The sequence below is a fragment of the Neolamprologus brichardi genome, chromosome 10, assembly GCF_056152115.1.
Source record: "Neolamprologus brichardi isolate AB-2024 chromosome 10, ASM5615211v1, whole genome shotgun sequence".
NCBI lineage: Eukaryota > Metazoa > Chordata > Actinopteri > Cichliformes > Cichlidae > Neolamprologus > Neolamprologus brichardi.
In genome coordinates this window covers 9,763,951-9,786,147 of record NC_142113.1, presented here as the reverse complement: position 1 = coordinate 9,786,147, position 22,197 = coordinate 9,763,951, and the positions used below count along the sequence as shown (strand labels likewise).

At 41.5% G+C, this 22,197-nt stretch overlaps 1 protein-coding gene across 5 annotated transcripts in view; it reads left to right on the top strand.

The window, feature by feature from the left end:
• The first annotated feature begins 6,305 nt into the window (after positions 1-6,305).
• Positions 6,306-22,197, top strand: part of ksr1a (kinase suppressor of ras 1a) — a 28,119-nt gene continuing 12,227 nt past the window's right edge. For all 5 annotated transcript variants that reach the window (XM_087847157.1, XM_087847160.1, XM_087847159.1 and 2 more), the window contains exons 1-4: positions 6,306-6,847; positions 15,605-15,745; positions 20,366-20,513; positions 20,614-21,088. In XM_087847157.1, coding sequence (XP_087703283.1) covers positions 6,638-6,847; positions 15,605-15,745; positions 20,366-20,513; positions 20,614-21,088 — 974 coding nt within the window. In that variant the 5' untranslated portion in view covers positions 6,306-6,637. The remainder of the gene's footprint in view (positions 6,848-15,604; positions 15,746-20,365; positions 20,514-20,613; positions 21,089-22,197) is intronic.

Sequence of the window (22,197 nt, the reverse complement as noted above, 5' to 3'; positions counted from 1 at the left end):
GATAGGTTTGGGTAGTTTTTTCCCTTGATAAATAAAATCATTTAAAAACTGCAGATGAACAGTACCTAAAGGTCACATCGTTAAGAAATAGGAAAAAGAGAGATTAAAGATTCATCTGTCCCTTAAGTTGATCCATCTACTGTTCACTGAAGCCTCATCAGAAATGGCTTCGGTGGAAGAGTGGCTCATTCACTCATTAGCGCTTCATCAGCATTCACCATTGTTAAAGAAGGGAAATGGGGCAGAGGTAGGCCAGAAGAGCTGTATTAAATATAGACATTTGAGCTTGAGATTGTACAAACTCTGTTTTCCACATATATTTGCTCATGTTTTAGTAAACCTATTCCCCATTTTCCTAGCAGCATATAAGAAAATGTGGGCCTGAGCTTTATAGCCTCAGCTAGTTTCCCTAGATTTGATTAGCATACACACAGTAGCTGTGCACACAATGACAAAGTTGTTTATCCGTTCTAAATGTTTCTCAGAGTTGCATTCATGTTTGAAAGAGTTTAAATCTAATATTCCACAAAATAATAAAGGTTTCTGAATTAAGCAAGAATGTAGATTCGTATAAACCTTTTGTGTAACATATATTAACATTTGCAAGCCACTGGAACTCTATATACTTTAAGTGAAATAAGATTTTGAATATTTTTAAAATAATAGTTTATCTAAAAAGAAAAAAATAGTTGAAGGATGACTCCAAACAAGGTCAGACTGGATAATAACTCAACTGTGTCACAGCCAACAAAATTCAAACCAGACCAGCTGCAGTACTGTACTTATGCTTACTGTTGGTAACTTATTATGTGTTCTCACTGTGATGTGCTGTAAGAACGGTTTTGACTGTTAGAACAGCTCTTTCTGAAACAGACTGGCCTTCACATGTTGGACGCACAAACACACACACACAAAATCATGTTTCATTCTTAGATAATGTATTCTTTGCATTGCTAGCTGAACTGACTGAATTGGGTAAACTGTTCCACCAGCATGATTACCAAGCAGGAAACAAACCGAGAGGCTGGTTGGAGCAGGTGCTGTTAATCAACCATGAAAGCCATCAGCCCAACACATGCTCTGTTCAAGTGTTTAATGTCCACTGCTGGTGTGTGTGAAACACAGACTTTTAATGTTATTGATAATGACTGCTTATGAGTATGCATATCCTTTCATGAGATCTAATTTTCTTGATTTTATCCAATGGAAGTTCTTTAACACTCTTTTTAACAGATGTCCAGCAGATGGTGGTGTTGGCCACTGTGTGGAATGCTGTCTTACTTCTTTATTGACGTTGTGATTCATGCAATCACATCAAACACTGTGTACATAGGTCTGTATTTGAAAACATTGTTTTAAAATTACATTTATTTACCAAACTGACAGCCAGAGTGATAGTAGCTGGTTTTTGTTTTGCTTTATTTTATTTTGCACATTTTTCTTACATTTAGTTTTGTTTCAATTAGTTCGCAGGGTGAGTTTTCTTATTTTAGTTCCCATTTTTTTAAGTGTTCAGTTTACTTTTATTATTTTCAGTATTAGTTTAAATTCCATTTATAAGGGACTAAAAGTGAAGGTATTTCCTATACATTTGTTCTTTGTTCTTTTAGTTAGTTTCCTAAGTGCATCATACCATTTGAGTGTGTTTTTCTGGCACTGTAAAACACAGTTTTCTATGACCCTCGATTAATCGAAATGCTGTTGATGGACATATTTAAGAACTGTAAAATTAGTTCTTAAAATGGTTCCTGAATTTGAATAATTCTCACTGATTCTTTCAAAATAAAATGGAGCAACTGAAATTCACCTCTTAGCTAATGTAAAATGTTGGTATGTATAGTTAGTTTTTAAAAAAAAAAAATCAACAAAAGCAAAGCATTTTTCAGAGTACCAAAGCAGATTTATGACTGTCACCTTTTTTTTAACTGACCCAAAGTTTTGAATGCAGTATTTATAACTAAAGTAATGAAAGTAGGAAGCACACAGAAGACTGTATTTCTGGATAAATAAGAGCTAAAAACTAAAAGGTTTCCACTGGGAAGTAAATACCAGTAAAAACAGCAATCAGTGATGATCAAATTATTTAAAACCTGCTTTCTGTAAATAACAAAAGACTGGAAAGTTACAAAATTCTTAAGAATGAGTTTCCCACCCGTGGAACATTTCACAACTAATTATCCTAAATAGAAACAGGACTGGGCGAAATAACAGAGGAGCTCCCAGAGCTTTTCTAAAGTAAAGCTGTGGGTCATCAAGTTGTGAAGGCTTTGTGGGCACATAGGCCAACAATTTAAAATTCTTAATGACGCTTAATGATTTTATCATCTAAAGAAGCGTCATTAAAGAAGAAAAACTGGACTGAAAGGCTGAAAAAAACTCATACTGAATTGATCCTTTAAGTTACACTAAAACTGAAATATTTTTTAGGAAATCACAGAAGTTGCATTCATGGATAAAGAGAGAGACCATCTGGCTCAATAGCCAGCATCTGTGATGGTATCTGCGCACATGGTATGAGTAATTTGTAAATCTGCAAAGGTCCCATTAATCCTGTGAACAATATATACAGGTTTTGGAGCCACATATGCTGCCATTCAGGGAAGAACTTGCTTATTTCAACAAGACAATACCACACCACACTCTGCGGGACACAACAACAAAAAGACCTCATGGTGAAGGAGTTCAGGTGAACTCTCCTGCCTGTAATCCAGAAACTGTTATCTAAAAACATTTATGATTGGATAATTACTACTGGGCTAAATAAATAGCCTGACTTGTGATGTTTTGTCTCACTGATGTAAAAATTGTGCAGAATTATAGAAAATTCTTAAGGGTTTACAAAGCTATGTGGACCTGGGATAAGTATCCAAACAGTGCAATGAGACAAGTGTCGTGTTAGCTGTGCTGCAGGCCTCGTGGGCAGGCTTTCCAGGTCAGAGGTCGCGGGTCTTAAATGCTGTTTTTGGGGCTCACCCTCTGAAGACCTGAAGGGATGGGAATCCTGGCTAGCAAAGGAGATGGAATTAGATTGTCTACGGTCTAATTTAATCTAAAGCCGGGAGCTCCGTGCCGCGTGTTGTGCCTTGACTGTCCAATAGTACAACAGTTTAAAGGGCTTAAGAGACCATGAGGCTGGGAAAGGATCATGTCGTCCTCAGCTCTCTGAGTTGTGTCAAGCGAGCTGACCGTTGTGCTTATGCTCCACTCAGATACTTGTGGGATTTCTTACATGATGTACAATCTTATTTCTGAGGTCAATGGCCAGTTATTTTCAAGTATCATTTAAAATGGAAACAAAATCTTGGGGAAAAAAACGGCAGCAAAAACAGAAAACAGAGAGGAAGAACAAATGGTGAGACTGATTTTTCTTTTTTTTTTGTTGTCCTTAGCAATACGGTACATGTTTCATGAGAAAGAGCGCACATGAGGTAAAAAAAATAAAAACTGCTCAAAATTCACCTTTTTGTCATATGTGAGTTTAATAGTTATGTCCCCTACATAGACACAGGATCCAAAAATAGCTGTCATTATATTTCGAAACACAGAATAACCATCTTTTCCATTTTGCTCGGTGTGTTTGATTACTAGAGCATGTCCTCGAGAAGAGAAACTTTTAGCATACTAGTATTGTTTTCTTTGTAAAACTTGATTTTGAAGGCAGAGAGGAGCTGAAATTGGCGTGGTGTCCTGCTGGCATTTCATCATCAAATCTGTGCTGTTAATATAGCAAGGCTGAATTCACAAAGTGGTGGACCAACAACAACAATAGCTCGAGAGTGAGACTTTGTGTCTGTTTCATTCCATTACAGCAAGGCTTTTACATGTACTTCTAATATATTTGTGAGAAAGTTACAGTGCCGCCTTGAAAAGATAAGGCAATTCAACAAGCTGCTTAGTTTAATCAACTTACATTTTAATATTTCATATAGCAATCTAAGCTTGTCGGATTTCCTAGTAAGTCTCTTTTGTGTTTCAGTCGAGATTTAGGTCTGTCCAACTTGACATGTGTTGTTTGTGAGTAAATATTGATTAAACTTCAAACATAAAGAGACTACTTATCAGCGTCACCTTTCTCAACCCATGATTCTAAATTTAAAGAACTCGCTTATACTGTATGTGCATTAATAAACATAGCATTTTAATACAGCCGGGTTACAGATTATTTTAAGCCGAACTAAAGTTGTTCATTTTGACTTTAGTAGCTTCTAGTGATTTGAGGCTGACTCAGTGGTGTACCAAAACAGCCAGAGTGAGGTTTCTAATCCCTCTACTTGGTTTTTCACTTCTGCACTGTCTGATTTCTATGTGCTACCATGTGCGGCTGATATTTGGACTGGTGTAATTTATTTATTTTTTTTGGCCAGTGTAAGACACAGTTACATTTTCCCTGCAAATCAGAAGAGGAGAAGAGACAGACAGATGGAGGAGAAGGAACACAGGGCTACATGAGAAGTGACTCACGTTCCATTGTATAATCAGGGTATATTAAAGGAAGGAACATCACACCCTCATTGCAGCAATAAGCCATGTGTACTGCTACTTAACGGTTGTGGAAACCTGCAAATTCATCCCACCCCCACAGATATAATATGCACTGTCCTGATATGAGGACAGACAACCTACCTCAGCTTCGACTTTGCAGTAACAAATTGTTATTCCTTCATTTCTGCCTCGATGCATCCTATGGCTTTCGATGCTCTGTGAGGATGACAATAAAATCACTTTTTAGTCTCATTTGTGCCAAATATGCATATAAAAATGTACTAAATATGCACATATCATTTATTCTCTGGGTGTAAAGCTCATTTTTACTCAAAGTACACCTTGTATATTTCACTATGCAGTTATGATGTCGCCTACAGTCTGTGAGCTTGATCTGATGAGCTGAGGATTCAGCACTGATTCACAGTCTTTAAATAAATGTAAATACAAGGAATATGGGAATATACTAGTCGGCACTCTTGTAATCATATTGCTAAATTTCCTATCCAAATAGTTCTTCTGGTGCATCAGCTTTGCTCCACACAGTATAATGACAGTGTATGGAGCTGCAAGTGAGGTGAAAGGTGGTGATTATTCTTGGTGTCCAAAGCTACTCTAGAATTGCCCTGCCTCTCTGTACGGATCTGCAATCAGAATAGAAAAAGTGGGAGTATGCTGAGGCCTGGATGTCCTCGTAGCACCACAGCAGTATATTTTGCATTATTTTGCAGTTCCTTTATTATCTGCTTTGCTGCCAAAAAGCGATTTCCACTATTTGCTCAAATGACCTGCTGGCCTATAATCTGTCAAACATATCTATCGTGAATGGTGTCAAGTCATTTTGAAACACAAAGATCATTCCTGTTACAAGGTAGGACCTATACAAAGTCATTTACATAATCTTTACTTATCCAGGTATATTGGTGATTTTTAGGCCTATTTTGGGGGGTTTGGGGGGGGGGGGGGGGGGGGGTACTTAGCATCCCTAAATTGCACTAAAAAAATCACAGTAGTAAAGTAATATTCATGTTTTTTTGGTATTATTGAATGGATACCAATGGATATCTGTTGGAGTGGGTGCAGGTTACAGTTAACACAGATTTAAATGTCCACAGTTGTTGATGTGGTGATGTTACAGTGCAGTCACACTGAGGTTTTTAAGTAGAAGTAAGAGATAAGTAGTTGCGTAAGTAAGATGGACTGTCTTTACGTGGTTAAGAGACTGAAGCAGCACATTTCTCCTCTCACTCACTTTTCTACAAATAGTTCTTTAACTTACTTTGAAAAATTCTGGAGAACATCATTGAGCCTAACGGCCTTTACACAGACAGTACTGTATGCATTACATTATGATTGGAGGCTGAGCCCCCCCTAAAGGTTTCATCCTAGAATCGCCCCTGCATTTAGGCTTCTCTACCTGTGACCCTGCATACTAATCTTCTCCCAGCTGAAAAATGGTCCCAGTAGGAGAAGCACGGACATTTAAAACAACAAAAACCCTGATAAGTGCCAGTAAGCCACGTGACAGTGGATCAGAACATCATCATATCAAAACAGTTTAATGCAATTAAGCCGTCGTTAATTGTATTATTAATACGCTTTTCCTACCTTGCAATGCAACAAAAAATAAATTAAAATAAATAGGAGGACACCCGGATGAAGCCAAGTTACTTTAATACTTCTCAAAACCTTCATTTTCTTCATTCGCTTTCTTGCGTGAGCAACTAACGAACGACAGAGGAGTGCACGTTGGTGTAACCCATATGACTTCATTTCCCAGATTGCACCGCGCTCCATGATGTTCCCAACAGCTGACAGACGGTGGAAGCCTCTGTCAGAGCTGTGTCGGTGGAAGCTTTGAGTATCCTCTCAGTCGAGCCTCACTGGACTTTGGACCCGGGTCACCGTCGAGCACCTTATTTTCATCTCTGTCAACATTTTTGTTTGCACATAGGGCTTCCATTTCTTTTCTTTTCTTTTTTTTTCTTTCTTTTTTTTTCCAGATTCGGAGCTGGGGACAATTGCTGTCAGCTAACTTCCACAATAGGTCGCTGCGTCGCCGGACTGCTGCATATGTTTGATTTATTTTTATTTTACATTTTTTTTAGCTTAACACTTTGACTCCAGCCCTTCCAGCCGTGCCCAATGCCGAGGAATGGATAGTGTGTCTGCTAAAGGCGGAAAGATGGTCGAGAGTGATGAGCAGCCGGAGAGGGATAGCGGCGGTGGCGCAGCGATGGCCGCGCTACATCAGTGCGAACTGATCCAGAATATGATTGATATCTCCATCTCCAGCTTACAGGGGCTACGCACCAAATGCGCCGCCACCAACGACCTTACACAGCAGGAAATACGAACTTTAGAGGTAATGAGCTTCCCCCTCTCCTCCTCCTCCCGAGCACGGGCTCCGTGCATAAGCCCCGTCCGGAGATAGAAAGCAGTATAGCCAAATTGCGGAGTCATGAAGCCCCAGCGCTATGTCCGCCTCCCAGGCTGAATATTGGCTGAGGCGCCCTATCAGTGTCAGTGAGCCGAGCACATTTTGTCGCTTTACGGGCAACTGCTGGCTCGCTGTGTAGAGGTGACTCAAAAATAAACATAAAAAAAAAACAATAAAAGGAGCTCATAATGAAGTTTTGCTTTGTCCCGTTGGGTTTTACTATCCCTCTAGAATATTCTTTATTTGCCCGGAGCTCCTTGGATTGTTCCCAGCACCGTGCCGTGCAGCTGTATTGAGCCTGGCCTCATGGCACACATTCAATAGGCACTCACGGCTTTTATTTATATAGATATATGTATATGTTCGTGTATGGCGCTCTGCACTTGGTTTTGCCTCTATACAGTGGGGCCTGTGAGACAAATACAAATGTACGACGCGATCCATGTGGTTACCCCCCCCTTCCCAACCTCATCCAGCAGGCAAAGGCTGGTGTGCTGCTGCTGCTGCTCTCCTGCATCTGGATGCAGATTCACCTACGTCGTGCGGGGATGACTTGACATTGCTTTGCGCGTTGCTCTTTTGGAGCAACATACCCTACTATAGCAGGCGGCACGGTGGAGAAGTCATGCCTGGTGGCGTGCAGGCGTCAGCACAGGACGCACGCTATATTGCTCTCACTTCGCATGTTTCAGGAAAATTCAAATGAGGGACGGGGGAGTGCGTTTTTTTTCGGTTTACCACATAATGATAACTGATACATGCGAAACAGGGTTATACATATAGCTCTCTTCTGCAGTCGTTTCAACAAAAGGGCCAGTTTTTTTTTTTTAAATCTCAGGCCTGGATGTTGCTGAGGAGGGTGATGGGAAGAGGAGGGGGGTGCTGTGGCATATAAATGGCTGATACAGACAGTATATTTTGATGAGGCTTGGAGATGTGGAAAACAGTTGAATATTACAAGTTCAAAGCCTTCAAATGTCACAGTGACATCCTGGAGACATAATAGATGATGGGGGTTTTCTGGTTCATGGTTTATTTAAAGCCTTGTACCTTAGCTAAAAGGAATACTCACTCCTGATTGGCTAGAGGCTATCAATTATCCATGTCTCCTTTATTTCTGTATAACCAAACACCCGTGAACAACTGGGCTGTTGCCCTAAATTAAAAAAAAGTATTGCTTTCCTTTTAGCCTCACAGTGATATAATGAGCTAGTTTTTAGAAATACTTAGCGCGGTCCAGAATTGCTGCTAATGAAGGAAGAAGCCCCTTAAACGACAGATTACACTGTGTCCGTAACCTCTTAGAATCACAAATACAAATATCACCAGCAAGGCCTGGGGGGGGGGTTTACCCAAAAGCAAAGGAGAGATGACTGAGCTGTTTTATGGACTCAGCTGCAACTTTTTATCCAGTTTGAGAATACTGTATGAACCTCTATAAAATAATTTGGTTGCTCCCTCGCTGGCTGACAGGCATCAGGTGCGAGTTGGCAGCTATTCTGTGCAGGAACAAATTTTTACAGGCTCGAGTAAAGAAGCCTGGTCTTAAATGAAAATTCAATTCTTCAACTGAATGAAACCAAAGCAAATCAGTTTGGATATATATGTATGTATATATATATAATTATTATATTATTATCAAATATGGGCCTGAGCTGAGCTGGATAAACGGGTTCAAAACAAAGAGTGCAAAGCGAATCCTGCTCCACATTTTTACCCCCTCTTCATCTGTGGTCATGCGTACCTTGTCTCTGGAACAGGATGTGATCTGGCAGAGTACTTCCTGAGAAATGCTGTCATGTGGACACATTTTGCACCAGCATTGTTCTATATGACAATGGACAGGCCGTGCCGCTCTCACATGTTTCTTGAAGGCTCCTGGGTCTCTTTCCTGTGCCTATGAGACCGTTATTAGGGGCTGTCTCTGAAAGTCAGAAGTGGAAGCAGTGGATGTGGTTACTTCAAGTCAAAGTTTGCTGCTTTATAGACCTCGCAAGCTTTCAGGATCCTTTCCTGCTTTGGATCAGAATCAGAAATCAAACGAGTCCTGAAGGGGAGATAAAAAGTGCATCAGTCTGCGTTTCATTAGCTGATTTTATGCCTCAGCTGTACGTGTGTGTGTGTGTGTGTCATTGTATTTTTTCTTATTTCCACTGATTATAGCTGTACTTTTGTTTGATTGTTTAAACTGCTTCAGCGACTAGTCGGCAGTGAGCTCACGGTGCAGCTGTTCATACACGCTGCGTTGTTACTGCAAGTGGCAGCATAAAGATAAAAAAATCTGACAACAATCGACTTGTCTGAGAACACGTGACTCGTAATATCTTAGATCACAGCTCTAGTGGAAAAGTGCAGTCACCTCTTGGGTTCCTTTGTGTAATTCTTTGCCATGCAATGACTGTGTTTGTGTTTGCTATGCCAAGCGAGCCTAAAGGGATCCTCTAGCACAAGATTTTAAGGCTGTTCAAATGTTGCAGTTGCTTTATTTGTCCTTATTTTCTTTATTTTCTAATTTTGTAGACCGTTTTTAGAGAGTTAGCAGACTTTGGGGTGATTTCGTCATGCTTTTCTTAAACTGGATGCTTCCTACACAGTAAAACAAATGGGGAAGTAACAAGAATTGGGGGGAAAAAAAAGACTGATGTGAAGAAATCTTAAAGATAAGCAGAGATCTTTGGGCAGGAGGGGAGAATACAGTTGCGGTCTGTTGATATAGATAGTTTTCTGTCTCCGAAAAACTCAAGACAAACTGAAGAAGAGATTTAGAAGTCCTATTTGCTGTTCTCTGGGTGTGTTCTTCAGAAAGCATCCATTTGTAACATGAAGGATTGGTTTAGTAGGGTTATCAGACGGGCATGATAATGTTTCAATCATGATAATGTATCGTGCCAGAAACACCGCTAGGGTTAGATGTCTTTCAGGCTGAGGAGGGCATTAGGGATCCTCTGCCGATCAGCGGTCTTACTTCCCACAGCTTTACTGGCACGCTCTTTTGAAACCACCTCTTGCCTTCATTGTGTAGTTTCACTTCTCACTTGGGCCCTCTGTTAGATTCTTCTTACCACGTTCCCCGTCTCTTAGAAGTAAGTGGATTAGTGCACTGGTCGTAGATTTCAAATGACTCTTAAGAAGTATTGTGTGAGAGGTGTTGCTTTTCCAGGCGTGCGAGAGATGTGTCTGATGAGGTGAGGCGTGCAGTGGTTGCAGCGGCATGCCATGGTTCTAAAGTTCTAGCAAGCGCTCCACCATGCAACCGTCATATCAGAGGAGGTCTGTTCTGCAGCGAGGCATGGGTATCGTTCCTGCCAGAGCTGCAAGTACTTTTAATTTGTGTGTTGAATTTGAGCAGTCTGTGTGAGGTCAGAGTAGTTGTCACGCTTGTGGTGCGAAAGGGTTATCTTTCCCATATTGCACTGGAGTGCAATCAAGAGCAGCTTGAACTCACTTTATTCCCTCATTGAGAGAGCTTTATTATTCCACTTGAACTGTGTGTGTGTGTTTGTGGGGGGGTTTTCTGCCTTGCCAGTGAGAGGATAATGATACTGGCCTCTCAAATGGAGTGCTAACTGGTACTTCACTTTTCACACGTTAATCCCACTCAGGCTTAGGCTCTGTCTGCCTCTTGTGGTGCTTCTGTTACATTTACTGTAGCTCTTCATGTATGCTTGACTCTTGCTTTATTGCATCCACGCATCCACTTGCTCTGCCTTTTAGCACCTTGTTTGTTCCTGAGCCGTAATCCCAACAGAATCTCAACTTGGAAAACAAATGCACCCTAATATCAAGTGCTTTGCTCGTGCACGCTGGCCTTAAATGGTGTGATATATATATATATATATATATATATATATATATATATATATATATATATGAGAGAGATATAGATATATACATTGATGCTCTAAGTCTTTCCATAAAAGCAGCCTGTGCCCTTATCTTTCTTTGTCATCACCTCTCTATGTAATGCAAACAGCAAAGCGTCACTCTGTTTTGTCTCCTCACAGTGTTGGAGAGAGTTTGCTGCGCGCTCGTGGTGCGAGCTGTTGTGGCTGCGTCTATATTTAGACATCTTTCTTCCTACGCATTTTCAGGGTTGGTTGTTAAATAAGAAAATCAAATGACGCGCAAAGAGCCCGTTCGAGAAGGGAGAGCAGGGAGGAAAGGGGAGGGGAGAATCAAAGCCAATCCGCTGTGCTGCTTCTCATGACATGACAACTGCTGTGTGTGTGTTTGCTGTTGGGGGGAGTATAAAGGAGGAAACACAACTGTAGTGACTATATCAGCCCTGACCCTTTCTCTGTTTGTTGTTGTTGTTGTTGTTTGTTTGTTTTTTACAGTATAGCAGAAGTAACCAATAAGATAGAAGTACATACTGTTGAACAGTGTAGGCAGATGTTGATCTATTCTTAAACCGACTGGGGATGAGTTGAGGATTGCATCCTGTAATTTTGAGGCCTGCTGTACTTTTTTCTTTTCTGGGAAGAAGGGATTTGCTTTGTCTAGCTGTAAATCATACCTGGTTGTAATTGTCTAAAAATAGACCTTTTAAAATGTTTAAAAGTGCAATGCCTCACGGCAGCTTGTAAACCTTACATTTTAACTGGCTAAACTGGCCATATGTTCTCCTCTTAGACGTGTCTTGTTTGGTCTGTCTGAGGCTCAGACAGACACGTACCCCTGGACCTACCACTCCCACCCAGCATCGACTTGCATGGGTGCTAACAATGATGGAGGAGGGGTAATTTATAGGCCATTGTCTTGGACTGTCAACTGTTTATACCCGACAGACACACCCCCACCTCCCCTCTGTGACCTGGCCCCTGCATAAATATGTCAGGATTAGATTTTTTTTTTCCTGTTTTGGCCAATGGTGACAATGTAGCATACAGATATGCTGAAGCAAAGATGAAGCAAATCTCTGGGACACAGTTTTAAGAGGTGCTTTGACTTTCAGTGCTCTCTACTTTCTGTTCAATCTCCACCAAAACTTATATCGGTTTCTCCTCTTTGGGTTTTTCTTACCTAGTCCAGAGGGGCCACATGGCTAATGATATATGACATAAGGCGTGTTCTTATTCAGCGAGCCTGTTCTGACAACAAGAAGTGAGTGCAGATTTCTGGGCGGGAGAGCTGACCTTCATCTGCGAATAACATTTCCGGGGATAGAGCATTGTTGCTCAGTTCTGTGATAGGGCCACGCTTATAGCCTTGGCAGGTGCGTCGAAGTGGCTGTGTCAGCAGGAGCCTTGAGAAAACAAAACAACTGAAGCGGTGGGATGTGCTCCTCGAGTCTGCTGTGTCAGGCTGGCCTGTGCTCGGACTCCCTTCTCCTTTCCTCGGTGCCCGACAAACCGGCTGTCACTCATCCCCTCGCAGCATTAGGCTGTTGCCATGGTGTTGTTTAGCTCTGCTGACAGGTGGGCTCTGACGCCATTTCTCCCTCTCCTCCTCCTTCCACCTCCGGGCCACACGTCAAACACTGCTTTCTCCCCTTTGCACCAAAAATAATATCCACGAGGCCAGCCTGCCATTATTTTGTTGACGTGTGTGTGCCTGTGCTCTTCTTATGCACAGTACTGATATCGGTGAGGGGGTTTCGTTCTTGTGTCCCCCTGTCTACCTTAACCATTTAGATGATAATGGGTAAAGAGACTGCTCTCTGTGGGAGGAACAATATAAAAGAAATGTTGGTCGTGTTTTTGCTCCTACACTTTGGGATGTTTATATGGTGATATGTATGGTGCCTGAGCTCCGTGTTTCACATGTTTGGGAAAATCCCACTGAAATGTTGCTGACGACTCAGAAGAGGGGTTGCTAGGTAACCTGACGTCACAGGGCTGCACTGGTGTATAGGGAGGTAAAGCAGGAGGCTAGCTCATTAGCCACACTGAGCAAATGCCATGCTAGGCCTGATCTAAAAAAAACAAAAGGACTACAGGCTCTGTTATTCTGAGTTTATAATGGATTGGATGTCGCATTTATCACAGGTTCACTTTGAGCAGTCCTGCTTCTATCTCCCATCTACTCCGAATACATGGGTCTGTGTGTGTGTGTGTGTGTGTGTGTGTGCCCGCCAGTACATTTGCATATATGTCCATATGTAAAAAGGTTTCCAGCAAAATACGTTCCTGTCTTTTCACTCCTCCCAGAGAGGGAGCTGGTCTTACTTACTGGCTTCTAAGGCCAACCTCTGGCAGCTGAATGCATGTTCAAGTCAGAAATGCTGCTCTGTTTTTGTCCTTTTTTAGTAAAGCTTGCCGGCACTCTTTGGCATGTACGACCTAAACGTTTGTATTTAGGCACATTCGATTTAGCCAAATAAGCTTTTATGACAAGGTGCTTTCTTGTGTGCTGGTAATATTTCTTTTCATTGGATTACATTCAGTTTTATTATTTTATAATGCTCTCACTGCAGCTGATGATTGACGACTGCTCGCAGAGCTGAAAAGCTTCAGTCAGGGTCAACACGTTGAGAATTTAACTTCTTTCTATCGTCTTTCATCTCTCTGGCCTCCAGTGGAGAGGCTTTTGTTGGCTGCTGTGAAGAAGCCTTTTTACATCCCAAGGCCACACTTTCCGAGAGCAGCGCGGTATGCTGTACGAGTTTCTGTCTCATCGGTGAGCAGAGGAAGCTCAATGAGCTGAGAAAGACACACGCTCGTCGCTGTTGCCCAGGCACTCGAGAGGTGCGCGGTGGGTCGAAAGGTAGCCGGTGCCGTTCAGCTCATCTCAAGGTGCTGCCTGCTGTAATGGATTCTTACAGATAGACGGTGAGATAAGGACACTCTATACAGTCACGCTGAGCTGCACAATGCAGGCCGTTGCAAACCAATACCACGGCGAGCATTGTTATACTTACTCACAGGACCACTGCGCTCAACATGGGTTTTTTGGAAGGCATCAGATTAAATTGTTACAGCTTTACATTTTATTTGTGCAGACATAATGTTTCGAGGCAGACTCCAGTGGAATCATTTGCATTGATAGGCCGATCATTTTTACCTATACAAAAACAAGGTAAAGCAATATTAACTGATGGGATGTTAACTGATGTTGGGTCTGATGTCATGAGACACTACAACAAAGGTTGCACCCAGGCGGCTAATTAACAGATGCAACCATTAGAGGAAAAAAAACTGAGGAGAAGTAGGTGTCTGTGCATCTTGTTGAAAAAATACTTTATTTAGAACTTGACAGAAATACAGCTCATCTCAATATACTGGACAATATTTTTTATATTGTATACGTAAAGGTGTACAATACAGCTTACAGTGGTGTTCTTTGGGTTATACACCTCTTATTTCTTTCTCTAAACATAAGCAGCATTTCTGCGGCCCAAGAGCTCTAGTTTTGTCTCATCTGACAAAAGGACACATTTCCAGTACATATAACCTTTCTCCAGGTTGTCCTTTGCATATTTCAGTCTGGCTTGAAGGTGTCTCTTGGTTTGTCACCTCACAGTACATTTCTGTGCAGGGTTCCAGTGATTGTCTTCTTTGACACTACAATTCCCTACTTGGCTAAGTCATTCACTAGTGTCTTAGCAGGTGTTCTGGTGTCTTTAAACACATCTCTCATTAGTTTTCTTTCTCTGTCAGACTTGTCCTGTACTGTGCTTGAATATCTTGATGGTACTACGCTGTGATAACTTTGTTTGTCCATCTACATTTTTTCTCAAATCTAAACTGATTAGCGTCTCAGTTTTTAACTTGGGAATTGATTTTACAAACTCTGGGCATTACAAAGTTAAAGCGCACCGTTGCACAGCAGTGCTTTGTGCTATGGCTCAGTTAAAAGGTCAGTTTTTCAGAGGGCTAATAATATCATGGTCATTTTCGCTTTCTCTGTAATAATTCTGTAGTGCAAATAGAAAGAATTCATGGTTTCTAAAGAAATGTAGTATGTTTAGAAATGCTATGATGAAAGCCCCTAGCTCTATTAAAAAATAAAGAAAAAAATTCACTTTGAAAAAAATTAGAAAAATTACATGTAAAGGAGAGAAGAATTGGCCTCATAGAGGCATCACATCGTGGACACATTGTGAACAACGTGTTAAACCTGGAAAGAAAATGATGGCTCCTTGGCTCTGTCATGAAGTGGAGGGTAAAACATTTGTAGAAGCTCAGAGAAAATAAGAAAGTTTGAAGGAAAATGCCCGTGGGACAAAACTAGTCACATGGGCACTTTCTTTCCATCACTCTGAACTTTGATGCTTCTCAGCTGCAAACAGACACATTTGCTTTGGCAGCACTGCTGATGCTCTCATTAGATGACCAGGTCATTGTTCCTCTGGATAATAATAGCAGTTTATATCTAATTAGCTTGTCTCTTTGAGGGCACAGGGAAACATTGGAGCTGTCACTGCAGGTACACTGAGCTCAGTAGAGGGGGAAAAAACAGTAAGCGAGGGTGTGGAGATATTCATGTGTCTGACTTTATCGTAACAGAGGCTCATCTGGTGTCAGGTCAGTGTCATGTCACTCGTGTGAAAACAGCAGTTTTCAGTCTGTTTCTGCTCTAAAGGTGGTACCTCTGCAACAATAAAACCCTGCCAACACAGGTGTGACAGATACCCTTCACAGTGAATGCCTGCTCTTTCTCATGTAGCTCGTAGCAGACTCCCAGTCTCCCCCGCTAACCTGCCCCTCCCTTCTCTGCTATGTTCTCTATTGCTCCCTGCAGGTGAAGCTGATGAAATACATCTGTAAACAGCTCCAGTGCAAGCAGAAAGTGCCAGAGACAGAGAGGCCCGAGGCCCTAGACAGCTATCCACACTTGCGAGACTGGTTACGCACCATCAACCTGCGACCAGAGCTCATTGAGGTAGGTCATCGTCTGGGCGCCAGTACTCTGGCCGGAGTGGCTGGCGTTTGTCTCCCATTTACAGCTGTTCTATAAGCACATCAAAGACTGCGTATAAAAGTCTTTTATATGCAGTCTGTGATGTGCACTCAGTCAACATTCACATGTGCATGAGGAATTAACCAGCGGCCGTCAAAGTGCCTTTCAAAAAGAGAAGCTGCTTCATTTTCGACGTCGTGAGAACGACAGCGCCAAAATCTAAACTTGAGCTGATTCATTTCAGATAACTGTTTCTACTGTTCGATTTTATTTTTTGTTACTGAAACAAATCTCACAAAACTAGCAAAGCAAAAAAAGCGAAACTGGAAGAGACATGTTGGTCTGTGCTCGGAGAAAGTCTTGAATGCTTCAAAAATCGCATTCTCAGCCTTCTGCTGCTATTTATAGCTCCATGCCATGTTTGTAAGAGGGAAGAGAAGGCCCTTTTCATACAAGTGTACAAAGTGTACTTATCTTTATTATAGTTCTTTAACTGATCCACTCTGTGCCTTTTCTTTTTTATTGCTCTAGCATTGTTGATGGTTACGTGTACATTAAAAAAAACAGGTTTATTAAAGTCTTGCTTTTCAGTAGATTCTTTTAAAATAAGATAATGACCTGTTCCTTGCCTAAACATACACAATTAGCATTTATTTAGGTGCTGGATCACTTGGGCTGTGGTGGAACCAGGGTAAGGTCTGTTTCACTTTCTGTCGATCTCCCAAAAAGACAATGACCCAGAAAATAAAGAACTGACCTTGGGTGTGAGAACCATGTAGTGCAGTAAAATGTTTAATATGTGTTGTTCAGCACCACTCAAGTGTCCCGCTCCTGAACTGTGACTCCAGCCTGCTAATCTGCGGCTGACACTGACCTCTGACCTCCTCGTGTAGCAGTGGGGAGTCTTGAGCGGAGAGATTTCCTGCAGAAAGCCTCCCTTATTAATGCAATTTCAGAACTCGCTATTTGCTGTCACTTCTGATCATGATGAAACTTTAGAGCATTGCCGTGTGCAGTCTTCCATTGCAGAAGCTACCAGCTGGTTAACTTATCATTTTTGTTTCAGTGTTGTTTTTAAGCTCCTCTATTGTTCAGTGGCTGTCAGCTGTTTGTTTGTTTGTTTTAACGCTTGGATTTATCATTTTTCTTATTGGGTTGTCATAATTGTCTCTCCTTTCTCTCCGCCCGTCCTGTCCTGCCGTGTCCTGCTGTAAACTGTTTTAATCCATGTCAGCTCTTATGTGTTTTTGTCGTTCCAGTCCATTTGTCTTTGTTTTGTGACCTGACGGTAACCTGCTTTATTTTTAAAACTCTCCTGCACTCGTTATTCTTTAATATGTGCCGGCCTTGTATGCACCTTGTTCCGTATCTGATTATTTGTGCTCTGTTTACCGTTTAGTCCGTTCACTCTTAAACCTCACTTCCTTTCAAAAGAATTTAGCTTTGCACGAGACACAATGAGGTTTTCTGATGAAATAGAAAGTGCTCATTTGTATGTCTTGTAGACCGGCGGGGACATCCCAAAGGACAAAGGACTGTAGCGGCATTTTGATGACCTATTTAGACCAAATATTATTAGACTGAGATGTCTACAGCGCATCTCCTCACTTTATACTATGATGGCTAGATTATGTGATGGACAGTCCAGTTTTATTCGTAGCTGAATTATGTAGATGACTTAATACAGAGAATTCCTACTGGGGATTCTAACCTGTGAAGGGCCCATATTAATTAAAACAGAGCCGATATAATACTGCATGTATAGGAGGCCCCAGTGAAACTGTCACGTATGCAGGCTTTGCTGTAACTATGTTCTGAGTGAGGAAATAGAATGAGAGTAGAGGGCCGACAGCAACTTTAAATATCACATCACTCACCCCTTACATGTGTGTGGTTTAGTGTGTGCGTGTCCTATGTTTTGGTTCTAGTGTACACACTAGTGTGGGAGGTTGCCCTAGTTTTGTGATCAGTGTTTGCCCCTGAGAGCAAGGGTTTAACCTGACTGATAAGTGATTGCGTACTTCCCCAGTCAAAAGAAACATCCTAAACTCACTGGATTTGGCCCTATTTCCTTCTGTCATCCATCAGTTGTTGATTGCGCTGTTGTTTTATTTCGCCGCTTCAGTAACTCGGCTGTAAAAAGAAAGCCCCGCCCTTCCAGGTTTGTACATCTCCAATCTTGCAGACTACATTTTTTAAGGCACATAAAAGGCTGGAAACAGAGGAATATGAAAGGAAAACTGCAGTGCTAAATGCTTAAATAAGTGGGAGTTGGTAGTACACTGGAGGTCATAAAGAACGCCTCCATCTTTTTCAGTTTTTATTGAAATTTCAGGAGATTGACTTGAGTGAGCAGCCTCGGTGATTCACTGTAATGCTACAAGTTCAGATAACATAAATGCATTAAAAAAATAAAGTTTAAATAGTCAAGAAATGGAATAATCATCCAAATGGGGTTTGAGTATCAACCAAAGTGGAACAGTCTGGTTTACGACACCCTGTGATGCCTTATTGTTGAGTTTTACTGTCTGCTGAAATAATAAATTTTCAAAAATGGGAAGTAAAAAAGGAAGACAGCCTGGGTGGTTAGCAAGATGACCCAAAACATTAGAGAGGAACTAGACAGCAGGTTATAAATGAAAGCTACTTAACCCTTTCATAAATAGTGGTCACTACAGTGGACAGCTATTCAGAGGCTGTTTCCTTGTATTTGTGTCAGTGTTGATCGTATATTAGCACATAAACCACTACATTGGACACTGACGTGTCACTCCATAACCTGCCACCCACTGGTCGTTTAATGTTACTATAGATGTATGACGTGTTTCATTGTAATCATTGTTATTTAACCCTTTCATGCATGAATTATGACAATTTTTTTCTTAAGTATTTTTTATTAATCTTTTCATGCGTAAAGACCAATAAAAATACTTAAGAAAAAAATAATGACTGAAATGACTGAAAGGGTTAAACATGTGGCGCTGGTTTAGATGTGTAGTATTGTGAAAGCAAAGCAGAGTAGATGTATAACAAAATGAATTTCATAATTAATAAATCCGTGTTTAATGGTTTGTTACCATTAACCTAAAAGTGAAGTTAAACCTGTGCAATGTGACTTTATTTTGAAATTTTATCCACTTTATTTTTTGAATTTCTGAATTTAAAATAACACAACAACTATTTGTTTAACAAATGCTTTGTGGCTTTTTGTAAAGTTCAGCGTGATGCCTCCAGAGCTTTGTAAATGATACAGCGTAGTGCATTTTAAAAAGCTATTTGCATGGTTTATCTATAAAGCTAAATGTTTATAATACTTGTTTTAAAGAGCTGTCACTGTGGCTGTGACACGTGCATCAGTGGACCAACACTAAAGGACACGTTGTGCGTCTCTGAGAGGCCCATGGCGCTGTATAAACGGCAGTATTTGCTGCTCTGAACATTGACCAGTGACTAGGCCTTCATCATTTACATAAATTTTTATATGCCCCAGTGTCATGAGAATGTAAATGTTGACAATGCTGATATTGTCTGGTATCAGCTGTGATATAACGCGTAATACAATATAATAGTCAGTCAAAAAAGTACCGCAAACTATTTACAATTTGCCTATTATAAAGTGCTACGATAATTTCCACTCTGAAACAAATGCTAGAAATATCGCAGCTGCTGAGTGGATTACATTTAGGGTTTAATTTCAATTTGTAAAGCAGTCACGATTAAGCGTTCTTTGTTTTAATTTTAAAATTGATAACTTTTCAGTGTTAATAAAGATACAGACTTAATGCTTAATTAAATACTGGTCAGCTAATGTCAATCAAAACTAATGTGAGCACTGTTAACTTTAACACACTGTTAACCCTCCATTTGGATTTCTTTTTCTTTTTGACACCCAATACTTCATATTATTTACAATTCACAATTGTGTCCACATAGAGTATCCAAGCCTATATGAATTTGTGTCTTTATCCGTTCAGCCATTGGGGAAAAAGATGATAAAGCATGCGCTTCTGTTTTCTTACTTTGCGGCCCACTAGTGCTTCCCAGTTCTCACAGTGTGGTGTGTGTATTAACTCTGCATCTTACTGCATCACTGTTTACTTCCTCTTTTACTGTTGTCAAAGTTACCTTCACCATTGTACAGTCATTACACCTGTATAAGACGTTTCACATAGACAGAAAATATTAAGCCATTTTTTTTTGTCAAACCCCAGCTCAGGTTTGATCTTGGTGTTCCGCTTCTGCTCTATGCAGCTAATCTGAAAAATCAGATAAGCAGGCAAAGTAGTGTTTGGAATACCCCAAACAAACAGGATTAACAGTGATTTCCAGGAACTGTCCCGAGTCAGATGTTGAATAACCTGCTGAGCACTGCAACATTCTGCCCTTTTTAACGCTCAGTTTCAGCCTCACTACAAACAGTGTTGTTGTGGCTGATTGAGGGTACACTCGGAACAAAAAATATTTTTTATGAATGCCATATAAGCATAGTTCTTTTGGGGTATTTTGCTCTCTTTTGTTGTACAAAGCTTGTCACTAACATACTGCTTCACGTTGTAATAGATTAGAGCTCCTGTCATGGGCTTTTGTTTTGCTCCTCTGCAGGCCGTGGAGGCAAAGCTGTCGCTGGATACCTTACTGCAGATGACAGGAGCTCAGGTGAGAGACACAATGCGAAGACTTGGGTCCAGCTCAGAAGAATGTGGCAGACTCGGTGCTGCCCTCTCTTGTCTAAAGAGTGCTACTGAATCAGGTATGGGTTTGCACTTTGATGTTCCTAGAATATATTTCCCACGGATTTTCTATTAGTCTTTTTATTTATTTATTTTTGATCTGTTTCATGTCTCTTCCAGGAGGCGAACTAAGAGATGACAGCAGTCTCTGGCTGTCTGAGCCCACCAGGAGGGACAGCGGCTCTCTGCTGACAGCAGACCAGCTAACCAACCTGGGGACCCCACTCCGCACACACAGCCCCTCGCCTCTAGCCCGCCCATCCACCATCCAGTCCACCCCATCCACTCCCTGCGCAACCTTCCCCCACCCTCGCTCAGGCTCGATGTCAGCGGCGCCCACGCCAGACGCACATGGCGACAGCCCTCTCACAGATCCATTCCCTATGTCCTTCGCCCGCGCAGCCCGCCTCCATGGGCACATCTCCACCCCACCTATAACGCCTCCTTCAAAGAGGCGTCACCGGTTGAAGCCTCCCTGCACCCCTCCCCCGCCATCCCGCAAGGTACTGCACCTGCTTCCCAACATCACACTGACGCGCAGCAAAAGCCACGAGTCTCAGCTGGGCAACCGCATCGAGGACCCTCCCACCAACAAGTAGGTGCTAAGCTGTTAATGGGTGGTTTGAAGATACTGCTCAAGAATTCACCTCATTTGCAGCTTTTCATAAGTAGGTCAGACTGGAACTAAGTGGGGAATCCTCAGATGGCACTGTAATTGTGACAGATTGCTTCTGTTGTGGGGAGTGTGTATGTGTTTTGGGGGTTTTCTGTTTGCTTTTTTTTTTGGGGGGGGGTATCTTTTATTTCACTGAAATTTGAATCTCAGCTTGTTTTTGCAGGAAGTGTTTAGTTTCTGCTTCACAGAAAGGAAAAGGAGAAAATTCTGATTTGTGCTGGCCAGCAATGGCGTTGGCCAGCTGACAAGCCTTCTCACAAGGGATCTTTTTTTCTCGGTTTGTTATTACTATCAACTGAAAGAGCACTTGTTGTTTGACATTTTATAAAGGACTTGATAAAATGCCCCGGTCCTGCCCGATGTCTCACTCTTAATTCCGTCTTGCGCTCTGTCGGGACAGAAGCAGTTTTCCTTAGATATGTCCTCATTCGCTCTCTCTCCCTCTTCCCCTTCCTCTTTCACATCCGTTCACATACTGCCTGTTGCTCCTTTGCTCTCGCTGTATGAGTGGAGCTAATCCCCACGCAGATTCCCAGAGATTATGAGTCATGTCAAAACAGGAAGTATTTCCTAGTTCTAATGCTCAGAGGTGGCAAGAAACACAGTTTCTCTCTATCCCTCTCTCTCTTAATATCTAATGTTTTTTTAACCTCTGTACTAGGACTGGCTGCCCAAGCACAATACAATCACATGTTTATCCATAATATCTGTTTGTGGAAAACTTTATTTAAAAAAAACAAAACAAAATGGAAAAAATGGCTAACATAGGACACTATATGCTTTTGGAGGTTTATTCTCAATCTGCATATGTTGTGCGGTATATTACAAAAGTGTTACTTTATGTAAGGAGGTCGCAAGTCGCAGTACTAGCCTGATAGTCTTGTTGCAAATTTTTACAACTGTGGCTCCTCACGTGTTTGTGTGCATGTGCGTATAAACCACAGACCTGGCACCGCTTAGCCCTTCACTCCTTGTGACTTCACTCTGGGTGTTAAGGATGTCACCCTGCCCTTCGTGTGCCAATGCAA